The 12,385-nt window shown below is 45.5% G+C and overlaps 1 protein-coding gene across 1 annotated transcript; it reads left to right on the forward strand.

Moving 5' to 3' along the window:
• The first annotated feature begins 1,669 nt into the window (after positions 1-1,669).
• On the forward strand, positions 1,670-10,631 carry LOC143956706 (vomeronasal type-2 receptor 26-like). The gene is made up of 2 exons (XM_077466900.1): positions 1,670-1,788; positions 9,578-10,631. Exon 2 carries the CDS (start codon positions 9,592-9,594, stop codon positions 10,468-10,470), a length of 879 nt encoding a protein of 292 aa, XP_077323026.1. The 5' UTR covers positions 1,670-1,788; positions 9,578-9,591; the 3' UTR covers positions 10,471-10,631.
• Positions 10,632-12,385: the final 1,754 nt, after the last annotated feature.

The following is a 12,385-nucleotide window of genomic DNA, read 5'->3' on the forward strand; positions in this document are numbered from 1 at the left end:
ACTCGCAATTGATGGAGTATTTGGGGAAGTTGTTTTTGGAAGGCTCTATAGTTTGTCGTCTAGCTGGTTTGGGAGTGGAGAAAGTTGAATTCACAGGAATGGGACAGCTTGGTCAGTCCAGGTAAAGGGGAGACTCTTTTTAGTAGAGATTTGTGTTTGTTGGAGAGATTCAATGGGAGGATTAGGAGACCCCACTATATTAATTAACTACATTCTAGCACCTATCTAGGCGGGTGCTACATATAATAAACACCCCAAATAAATGAATACCCCAAAATACTGACAACTGATTGCAGAGGTAGGCAACCTTAAAGAGGTGGAGATCTACCTGAACAACACGGGAGAAGTCAAAGATCACCCGGCAGTGTCGTCCAGTGTCTCCTCCTCACACCTGATTCAAACCTCTAATTGCTGTGCTACTGTATCGCAATTGTGTGCATATCGCTTCCTTACCACCTGTCACACACACTGAAAATCACTTTTGGTGGGTGCTACCGCCTGCCAACAGCAACCTATTTAAGTAAACAGGACCACTCCGCAAGCACCATGTAACTGCATGCTTCTGTGGGGTCCAAGGGGTTAAAGCGGGTGGTGAGAAAGCAACACAATGCTGCCTTTGTTTGCTGTTTTGCACAAGGTTGTAGGACCCTTACAGAGCAGCCTCATTCACTTAAATGGGTCATGCTTGGCAGGTGCTACACCCATCAACCATAGCAGGGCTTATAACGTTTGCTACGGCTGTGATATGTGTACACTCCTGTCAAGTGCAACGAAAGGGGGCGCGGTTGGAGCGGTAAAAACACATCTTAGCTTTAAGGTCTTACCACCCCCCAAACTACAAATGTAAATTAACCCTTAGTGTTCTGAGCCCCTATAAGGCTGCTTTCACACTGATGTGCTGCAGTTAACCTGCACCATGGGTGCAGCGCAGTGCATCTGCAACTCTCCAGAGTTTGCTGCACTTTGCCATAGACTTCTTTTATATCCTGCAGGTGTGGGACACTTTCTGAAAGCGTATAAAAACTTCCTGCATTCAGAAATGCACCACACACTCAAGATATAATAGAAGTCTATGGATAAGTGAAGCAAACCCGCAGGATATAATAGAAGTCTATGGCTAAGTGCATCAAACCCCCAGGAAAGCTTCAGGTACACTGCACACCCGCGGTGTGGGTAAACCGCAGCACATCACTGTGAAAGCAGCCCTATACTAAAATGCTTGGTGTATTGCTTCACATTGACCTGAAGATCTCTTCCTTGTGCTGCTGGCACCACTCTGGAGACCACTAGCTGGGATTAGAGGTGGAGTGCAGTTGGTGTCACTCGGCATGGGACAGGAGCCGACACTACAGAGGAGACATCGGATTATGTGGCTCTTGGTCCTTACTGCACCTCCAGCTTTATAAGAAGTCCCTTAGTGCTCTGAAATGGCGGGTCAGCAAACCCAAACCCCGATCCACCAGTCACTTGTCCACAATCTACAGGTTGCTGAAGACCCCCCCGCCTGATTGGATATCAGACCTGAAGAATTCAACTTGAACCCATGGTGAAGGCAAAGCCAAACCTAATTTGTAACACTTTTGAAAAGCCTCATGAAATATGATGGATCTTTAAAATATAATAATAATAATGATGATAATAATAATAATAATATCTGATTTCAGGTTCCGGTATCTCGATGTTCGGATCCCTGTATTCCCGGCACCAGAAAAAAGTTTGGATCTTCAATTCATAAATGTTGCTATGAGTGTGTCTCATGTCCAGAAGGAGAGATCTCCAGCATTTCTGGTAAAGTTTGTATTTGTCTTTATGAAGTACTGTACATCTCTGTCATCCCCGTGTTTTATCCTTTTATAGAGCGATTCCGGCACTCCTCTCCTACATGGAAAAATCATCTAATTACTCAAAACTCCCAAACATTTTATGTTTTTTTTTTTTTTTTTTTTTAACCACTTGCCGACCGCCGCACGATGATATACGTCGGCAGAATGGCACGGGCAGGCATAAGGGCGTGTATATATAAGTCCCTGCCTTCCCGCGGGTGGGGGGCCCGATCGGGCCCCCCCCGGTGCCTGCGGTCGGCATTCGTTCGGGAGCGATCCCGGACGAGGGGACGGCCATTCATTCATGGCCACCCCCTCGCGATCGCTCCCGACATCACTTCCTCTCCTGTAAAGTAAACACAGGAGAGGAAGTGATGTATTCTCTCCTCCGTGTCGGTATTTTTCGTTCCGGCACCGAGGAGAGAGCATCGGTGAGTTGCACCAACACACCACACATACAGTAGAACATGCCAGGCACACTCACACCCCCCCCCTTTACCCCCCGATCACCCCCCCAATTACCCCTGCCCCCCCAGTCACAGTGACACCAATTGCATTTTTTTTATTTATTTTTTATTTTTTTGCATTGGTGTCATTTGTGACTGTAATAACTGTTAGGGCAGTTAGGGTTAGCCCCCTTTAGTACTAATGTCCCCCCCTAACCCCCCCAATAAAGGTTTAACCCCGTGATCACCCCCCGTCGCCAGTGTCACTAAGGCTGAGTTCACATTGCAGCGGTTTATGAGAACAGATGTGATTCGCACCGCACTGCAGTGCAAATCACATCCGATCTCTGTGCGATTCGAGTTCAGCCATACAGATAGTATAGCTGAATTCGCGCCGCACCCGCCGCAAATTCGCACGGGACCCTTTTTTTGGTCCGCAGCAGAATCGGATCGCATGGGTGTTCACACCATGCGATCCGAGTTTGCAGATCGCACTGCGATATGTGAACTGATCTGGGGGTGTCATTAACATTTCACTGACACTCCCAGCAGTTCGCATAGGGCAGTGTGAACTGCCGCCGGGAGGCATGCGATGCGGGAACCCGCCGCGGATTCGTGGCGTTCCCACATCGCTCCAGTGTGAACCCAGCCAAATAAGCGATCATTTTTCTGATCGCTGTATTAGTGTCACAGGTGACGCTAGTTAGGCAGGTAGGTATTTAGGTTCGCCGCAGCTTTTTATAGCGCCAGGGACCCCCATATACTACCGCATAAAGCCCCCTGATTGCCCCCTAGTTAACCCTTTCACCAGTGATCACCATATAACGGTTACAGGTGACGCTGGTTGGTTAGTTATTTTTTTATAGTTTCAGGGCACCCGCCATTTATTACCTAGTCTCACTAGTGTACTCCTAAATTTAGGGGTGTCTACTTTCCAAAATGGGGTCATTTGGGGGGGGGGGGGGGGTTGTGCCATCTTGGCATTTTACGGCCTTCAAAACTGTAACACCCTTAGAAAGCCTGAAGGCGGTGCTTGGTTTTCGGGGCCCTGTACGCGGCTAGGCTCCCAAAAAGTCCCACATATGTGGTATCCCCGTACTCAGGAGAAGCAGCAGAATTTATTTTGGGGTGTCATTTCACATATGCCCATAGCATGTGTGAGCAATATATCATTTAGTGACAACTTTGTGTAAAAAAAAAAAAAAATATTTTTTTTTGTCATTATTCAATCGCTTGAGGCAAAAAAATAAAATATTCAATGGGCTCAACATGCCACTTATCAATTTCCTTAGGGGGTCTACTTTCCAAAATGGGGTCATTTGGGGGGGTTTTGTACCGTCCTGCCATTTTAGCACCTCAAGAAATGAGATAGGCAGTCGTAAACTAAAAGCTGCGTAAATTCCAGAAAACGTACCTTAGTTTGTAGATGTGACAACTTTTGCGCAAACCAATAAATATACAGTTATTGACTTTTTTTTTACCAAAGACATGTGGCTGAATACATTTTGGCCTAAATGTATGACTAAAATTGAGTTTATTGGATTTTTCTAATAACAAAAAGTAGAAAATATCATTTTTTTTTCAAAATTTGCGGTCTTTTTCCATTTATATCGCAAAAAATAAAAATCGTAGAGGCAATCAAATACCATCAAAAGAAAGCTCTATTTGTGGGAAGAAAAGGACACAAATTTTGTTTGGGTACAACATTGCATGACCGCGCAATTACCAGTTAAAGCAGCGCAGTGCCAAATTGTAAAAAGACCTCTGGTCATTTACCAGCAAAATGGTCCGGTCTGAAAGTGGTTAAGAAGGATAGAAATGTCAAAATAGCAAAAGCAGGTCATGCAGGGAGAGGAGGGAGAACATCACAAAAGGGGGGGAGGAGGAAGGAGAGGGAAGGGGTCAGGGTGGGAGAAGGTCGAATGGGAACCGCCGCTGATGCCCCTCGGAAGGGCCATTCCCCACCCCATCCCCCCGGCCGGTAAGAGCTCACAGTTAGGAGCAGAATTCATGTGTCTTCAATTATGATACATATTGACGAAAGCGTTCAGAGGTCGTGAAGTGGATCCAGCACGACCAGCTGACTGAGAATTTGTGTGTTCTTTCCTGTGAAATGTGGATCATTTCCTCCATTTCTTTTATTTTGGATATTCTCCTAGCGTTCTCCAGCGTTCACCATATGCATAGCCAATGACTTATAGTATTTTTTCTTTGACAAAGACGTGTGATGCAGGAGAAATTGTGCGGGGGTGTAATCCAAGGTATATGTGGTGACATGTGAAATAATTTCGCTAACCTCTCTCCAAAAGAGTTGAAGGCGCTCGCAGGCCCACCAGACATGGAGCATTGTTCCTTCTTGTCTTCCGCACCTCCAACAGGTGTTGGGGATGGAGGGGGGAAATTTATGGAGCCTTGAGGGGGTCCTGTCCCATCTTGTGGCAATTGTGTAACTATTTTCCTGGATGGCTCCATTTAGGGAGCACTTGTGAGCATATTCATAGATGGTTTCCCACATTTTTGTGGTGAGGGGCGTTTGAAAATCTCTGTCCCACGTCGTCTGTGAGTAAGCTTGAGGGAGGGTCGATGAGGATGAGAGAAGAGCATAGAGCGTGGATATTAGGTGCCTTTGCATTGTTTTTTGGTGACAAAGGGATTCGAAGGGAGTGAGTTGTCTGGTCCAACAGGACTGGTGTGAGTGGGTCGAGATAAAATTACGAATTTGCCTATATGACCAAAAGGAGAAAGAAGCAGTTTTAGAGATATTTACCAGGTTCTCGAAGGTAAGAGGGGTTCCTTTCGAGAAAAAGGGGATAGCTAGGACATCATCTTGTGGCCACTCATGGAGCAAAAAGGAGCGAGAGTCCCCCGGGGGAAAAGCTGGGTTCTCTCTTAGAGAAGTTAAAGGACCTGGCACTGAGGTAGACAACCCAGACCCCATCGCTCCACGAAAGGCCAAAAGAGATGGATAGATTAGAGGATGTGTGACGGTCACCTGTGGCCAGTGTTTGCGATCTAACCAGGGCAGTAAATGTAAAGAGCCTGGTGCAAGAGATTTTTCCAGCGACACCCAGATCTTTCTGGTGGCGTGTACGTTCCAGTCCACTATCCTAGTGAGATGACACGCCAGGTAATATTTATATAGGTCTGGCAGGCCTATGCCTCCCTCCTTTTTCAGAAATGTAAGATGAGAGTACTTTATACGAGGCGGGGAGTTTTTCCAGATAAAAGCAGAGCAGGCTTTGCGATAGGTAGAGAAAAAAGCTGGGGTGAGGTGGATGGGGAGAGTTTGCATAAGGTAAAGTAGTCTCGGAAGAATGATAATTTTAATCAGTGCAAAACGACCAAACCAGGAAACCTTCAAGCCCATCCACTCCTTGAAATGAGTCTGAATTCTGGAAAGGGCTATGTGAAAGTTAGACATATAGAGGTCCGACAGCCGGTCGGTGATTCTGATTCCCAAGTACGTTATCGCCTCCCTCTCCCATCGGAAAGGGAAAGCCTCTTGACAATGAAGAACCTCCCGAGTAGGAAGCGATACATTCAGAGCCTGGGATTTTGAGTAATTGATCTTGAGATTGGCCAAACTACCAAAGAGCTCAAGATCTTTCAATAAATTTGGCAATGAGATGCGGGGTGATTTCAGGGACAACAAGATGTTGTCTGCAAAGGCAGCGACCTTAAATTCTCTCCCCCGCCCACTGTCAGACCCCCAATGTCGGATTTGGCTCTAATTCTGTTGAGAAGGGGCTCCAGAGTGAAAATATAAATTAGGGGGGACAAAGGACAGCCCTGACGTGTGCCATTACTGATGGAGAAGGCATCCGATAGGTGGCCATTAATCCTCACTTTAGCTACATGTGCCATAAGCACTCCTTCAGGCAGAACCTGGGAATCAGCGAGTGAATTGAAGGTGGAAAGAAGTCTAGGGGCAAGGGAGTCGAGGAATGACTTATAATACTGGAGCGAAGCCATCTGGGCCTGGACTCTTACCAGTTTTCATCTGTTTAATTGCTATCTCCAGTTCTCCTAAAGTAAGGGGGGTCTCCATGTCCTGGGCTTGTTGGGGGAATTTTGGATTTGGAGAGTATTGTGAGTTAAATTCTTTAATGCGATCTGTGCATGTGGCCGACGGAGTTAAGCCCGGGTGAGTCTGTTGCAAGTTATATAATTTAGAGTAAAAGTTCTCAAATTCTTTAGCTATATCATCGTTCCTGGACAAGAGTGTTCCGTGAGCGCTTCGCAAGTGGTGAATTGTAGATGAAGATTTGGAAGCTTGGATTGTGCGAGCCAGAAGGCACCCGCTTTTGTTCCCATGCTCGTAGAATACTCTTTGACCGAGGATATAGCGTTTCTTAGTTTGTTTGCCTAATTCCTCCAAGAGGAGAGAACGGGAATGTAACAAATCTTGTAGTGTGGACTGCGCGTGCGACTGTTTGTGGGATATTTCTAAGTGTTTAATGTTCCTGATCAGGGAGGAAATGGTTTATTGGTGGATCCTCTTAGCTTTCCCTGCTACTGTGATAAGCTCACAGCGAATTACGCATTTCTGCGCTTCCCACAGGGACACAGCGGAGATGTCAGGGGTAGTATTTTCCTCGAAATACAGACGCAGGCATGTTTTCAAATAGTCTAAGGTCGCTGGGTCATTAAGTAGAGAGGGGTTAAATCTCCAGGATTTAGTTCTGGTGCAGGACTCTGGGTAGGTAAGGGTGATCGTGATGGGGTGATGGTCGGAAAGGAACATTGGTTCTATAGTTGTTTGATTGAGGAGGGGTAAGTCTGATTTGGAAAGAAAGAAATAGTCTATTCTTGAATATTTACCATGTGGCGCTGAGTAAAAACTATAGTCCCTCTCAGAGGGGAACATAGTGCGCCAGGCGTCGTGAAGTGTTAAGTTTTGTAATCGCAGTTTAATTTGCCTTACGGGCTTGGTATGGCAAGGAGGAGGTTCCCGAAGAGGAGTCTAAAACCGGGTTCAGCGGAACATTGAAATCTCCTCCCAGTAGAACCAGGCCTGATTGAAAAGAGGAGATAAGGTCGCAAATCTTCCTAAAAAAGGGAACCTGGCGTTCATTGGGGGAGTATATGTTGGCGAGTGTAATAGGTTTTGAGGCATATGTGCCTTTGATAAAAACAAACCTGCCTTCTGCATTGACAAGGGAGTCAGTCTGGTGGAAGTTGGCATGTCTACAGATTAAGATAGAGACAATCTTTGTTTTAGCTTCTGTTTTAGTGGCGTGAACTACTGTACGGTAGATGTGATTAGATAGTTTAGGGACCACGTCAGAGCGGAAATTAGTTTCCTGAAGGAAAATGAAGTGGGCTTTATGTTTGGTCAGGGAGGTTAAGATTTGAGACCTCTTTTCGGGGAGATTAAGGCCCTTCACGTTCAACGACACACACCTCAAAGACAGGAGTGGAGTGGGCGCCACGTTCTTTCTCATGGCTATTATGGAGCGATTAAGCAGGAAAGAACCTCGGATAGTTTGGTAGATTGATGGGTGTGGAACACGGTCAGCCGGGGAGGAGAATCAGTGAGGGGGTGAGTGGCCCCTCCTCAGCTCCAGAAGAAGGAGTAGGGGGGAGAGACAAGGTAGGAGGGGTCAAAGGCTTGTGGGAGGGACAGGGACGGGAAAGGAAAAAAAAAGAAAAGGGGAGGGGGGAGGAGGAGGGAAGATAGAAGAAAATGTGTGAAAAGAGTTAAGGGAAGGAGGGTATGGGGTTTAGGGATGTACCAGAGGTGGAGATCGAGATACTATTCCACATTTAGAAGGGGGAGCTGGTGTGTCAGCGAGGGCCCAAATGGGACCACTGAGTGGGGACAGAAGTATGAACGGGAGAACCACAAATGGTTCTGCCCTCCAGAGACCGTGTCATAGGTAGTGCATGTAGTAGGAAGGAGTATCAGAGGGGAGCTACTGTAGGTTGTAGGTATATCTTTAAGCCAGAACAAGCAAAAAAAAAAAAAAAACAAAAAAAAAAAAAAAAAAAAACGTACAACATACAACAAGTAACTTCAATTTTAAACCATTAAACAAGAAGAATAGTGCCGCAAAGACTTATGGAAGCTTTCGGTAACTTTGATAGTCTAAGGGTAACCCTCTGCCTGCAGGTTCCATATTAAGCTAGACTTGAAATACTCCATAACTGATTGGAGTCTGCTCCAGCATGTACAGTGCCTGAAGAGAAAAAAAAGGAGGGGAGGAATAAGAAGAGAGGGGGGGGAGAAAGGGGAGGGGACAGGAGTGGCAAAAGGGGACGGGGAAAGGATGGAGCGAGGGGGGGGGGGCAGCAAGGGGGGGTGTACAGAAGGAAGGGGAGAGGGAGAGAAAGAGAGGCAAAAACTCTTATCTATAGGATTATATGCACTGCAACAGATCCAGGACACCCATTCCCATCAGTGCAGGTCTACAATTGATCAGTAATGCTGGACTATCCCTCCATAATCACCATCACCCTTATTGAACTGAGTGGGAGGGGACGTACTTGGTGTATCCAAGAGTCCGAAGTGCTAGAAAAGATCAAAGGAAAGGACCTCGATGACCAACCCTGAGATAGAGTAGATCAAAATAGTTACAGGTGAGTATGAAGGGCAATTACCGATTCTCAGAGGACACTACTTCCTGTAGAAAGTAAATTACCTGGCAGCATTAGTTATAGGAGATGTGCCAATACCTAGTGAAGTATTTAAGGTGCTCTAGACATTACGCAAGCTTTCCTTCAGTGTGATCATTGTACATGTGCAATATTAGGAGTCTAGGGTACATGGTCAGGTCTGTCTGCCGCCCCCCAACTGATGGAGCATTGAAGACAATAGAACAAAAAGAAAACTTCTCCTCTCCCAAAACAGCTGAAATGTAAAGACTGATCAGATCCATTACAGATACACTATATTACCAAAAGTATTGGGACACCCGATTCTGATGTGTTTCACCCCTTCAATACCAGACACTTTCACCCCCTTCATGTCCAGGCCAATTTTCAGCTTTCAGCGCTCTCACACTTTGAATGACAATCACTCAGACACATTTCGCTTTGTTTCTGTTATAAAATGTTGCAAATAAATGATCCTTCTTCATATATTTAGGGCAATGTATTCTGTTCCATTTCTCTGGTGAAAATTCCCCAAATCAGTGTATATTATCTGTGTGAAAGTTATAGAGTCTACAGACTATGGGATATATTGTATATGTGAGAATCGATCAATCCTGATGTAGTGACGGCCGATCTCATTTCCTGAGGCCCTAAAATGCACTGATTGAAGCTCTGACCCCGATGTTCATTGTGTTTGTATTGTTCTTCCTGCAGACAGTGAAAACTGCATGAAATGTCCTGATGAAGAATGGCCAAATGAGAAGAAGGATCGGTGTGTTCCAAGACTGGTGGAATTTCTCTCCTACACTGATGACACCATTGTTGTAGTATTTTCGGCTGTCTCCATCCTCTGTTGTCTTCTGACTGGTTTAATATTGGGGATATTTATACATTACCAGGACACCCCCATTGTTAAAGCTAATAACCGGAAGCTGAGCTATCTTCTCCTGGTCTCCATCATGCTGAGCTTCCTCTGTGTCTTCTTGTTCCTCGGCCATCCAGTAGATGTGACCTGCATGCTCCGTGTCTCCTCTTTTGGTGTCATCTTCTCAGTTGCCGTCTCTTCTCTTCTTGCCAAAAGTATCATGGTGTGTATTGCTTTTAAAGCCACCAAACCTGGGAGCCCCTGGAGGAAATGGATGGGAGCCAAACTACCGACTTTTATCATTTGTTTCTTATCACTGGTTCAAGTCTTAATCTGTGTCACTTGGTTGTCTATTTCTCCTCCCTTCCAGGATCGGGACACTCACTCTTATCAGGGGAAGGTCATCATTCAGTGTAATGAGGGTTCAGTTATCGGCTTCTACTCTGTCCTGGGATATATGGGGCTTCTGGCCGCTGTGAGTTTCATTATCGCTTTTTTAGCCAGGACATTACCAGACAGTTTTAATGAAGCCAAGTTCATCACCTTCAGCATGCTGGTGTTCTGCAGTGTCTGGATCGCCATGATCCCGGCCTATCTGAGCACCAGAGGGAAATACATGGTGGCTGTGGAGGTTTTTGCTCTAATAGCCTCAAGTTCTGGACTTCTTGGTTGTATATTTTTCCCCAAATGTTACATAATTCTGTTCAGACCTGACCTGAATACAAAAACATTTATCCACTAATAAGTATGGAGCAACGCTGGGTTACCAGCAGCTATAGCATTATCTCTATTATTGGTAATTGTAGTATTTTGCTAATGTGTTGAGAATTAACATCATTAAATCTGAACATTTCATACTTACCTCTGAGGTGGACGGTGGGTTTAATTTTTGTTCTGCACACTGCTGGGATCAGACATGTTGGGTTTGTTGGAATCCTTGTCTCTTGCGGGTTGTAGTGGTTCCTCCCACCAGTCGTTATATCATTAGAGAAGAGTGTGATCACTTAGTGAGGAGGAACCACAGAGACCAGAGGGAGACAAAGTATCCAAAACACAATAAAGTGTCAGATACCCAAGATACCCATCGCCCATCACTCTTCAAGAGACGGGAGATGTTATCCACCGCCTTCCAGAAAGATAAATAACAATGTCATTTTAGTTCTGGGATTAAATATCTATGTACAGTAGATGTGTGACGGATCTCGGATACCCCTGCTGAGCACCTCCGCCAGACCTGTGTCTCCTGTCCTCCAAACGTACCCACAGCCTGCAGATTCGCCATAACCAGCCCTTAATCCCTCAATCATGAGACAAGCCACACAGGTGTTGTGGGTTAAACATGCAGAGCATAAATTTCTTTATTAATTTTCAAAAATACACTTTAAACACAGTTAGCAACACTCCCCTTAGCCTTGTCATAGAGGGGGTAGGGGACAAGGAAGAACCAATGGAAACTCAACACTTGTATATTCAAACAACTACAGTTGAAACACATAAAGGGATTATGACAAGCAGGCAGCCCCTCCTTACACATCCCCTGCTTAGATGTGTCTCCAGACCTTCTGTCTACATGCCATGACCCAACACAAAGCGATGCAGCATTACACTACTTTATCTCAATGCCATTTTGTCCCAAAGTCTCATAGCCCCATGTTTTGGGAATACCGCCATCTTGTATATGTCTTTATTAGCTAAAAGTACATTGTTTGCAGAATAAAAGTATATATTTAGTCCAGCCGGGCCAATAGGTTTAGGTAGCCAGGAACGACTCCACAAGCCCAGCCACAGATACTGCATTCACCCGGTTTCCCGATGAACTGGCGACTCTGGACACAAATGTCTGGAGGTGGCATCTTCTCCAGGTGGTAGGTGATGGCAAATAGCCCTCCAAATCTCATATTCTCTGCTGGGCCATAGTCTGTGGGTAGGAGGTGAAATGGATATTTTATAGATAAGCAACGCCTATCCTCATATTGATTAGTGGTTCCAAATTAATAATAACTACTGCAGTAGGGAACAGACACAAAAGATACGCTCAGCATCTTTCCAAATAACCGTTCTCCTTTATTATGATGCATTTGAAGATTTTTATACACATGATAACGTAGGTATCACATTAATATTACAATTGTACGTTTATGGTAACAAGGGGCGCAACATAGGCAGGCTAATTCTAATCAGGACTCGAAAGAATGCAAAACATGTACTGAAAACATTATTAGTGCCGTGTGCACAGTGAGGGCATTGTGCAATACATATAAAATAGAATACAATTATATACAGAACCTACAAATTTCCATTACAGAGGCGAGCCCACAGCCCCCTCCAAAACACACAGTGACAGTGGGTTCTGTCACATTTCTCCCCTTTTAAAAAAAACAGACTAACCAAGTCGCTGACCCTCAACTGGCCTGGTCCTGCGTTAGTCACAAATTCCCACCTCGGTCAAACAGGAAAAGGAAAAGTATGACTCTGGCGAGCAAAACCGCACATGCGGTGTTCTGTGAATAAAAGCAGCCACTGCAGAGTGGAACCAGCTGTCCGCACTCCCCTGATCCGGGGACTGGTTGCAGGTATTGGGGGGAGCTGAATAATCCTCTGCCCCAATGCCAGCGATTCAGCTGGTAGGGAGCTTAGGCTGGTAGTACTAAGCCACT

Source organism: Lithobates pipiens, unplaced genomic scaffold (genome assembly GCF_037356315.1).
Source record: "Lithobates pipiens isolate NorthernLeopardFrog02 unplaced genomic scaffold, aLitPip1_a1.2 Scaffold_41, whole genome shotgun sequence".
NCBI classification, from domain to species: domain Eukaryota; kingdom Metazoa; phylum Chordata; class Amphibia; order Anura; family Ranidae; genus Lithobates; species Lithobates pipiens.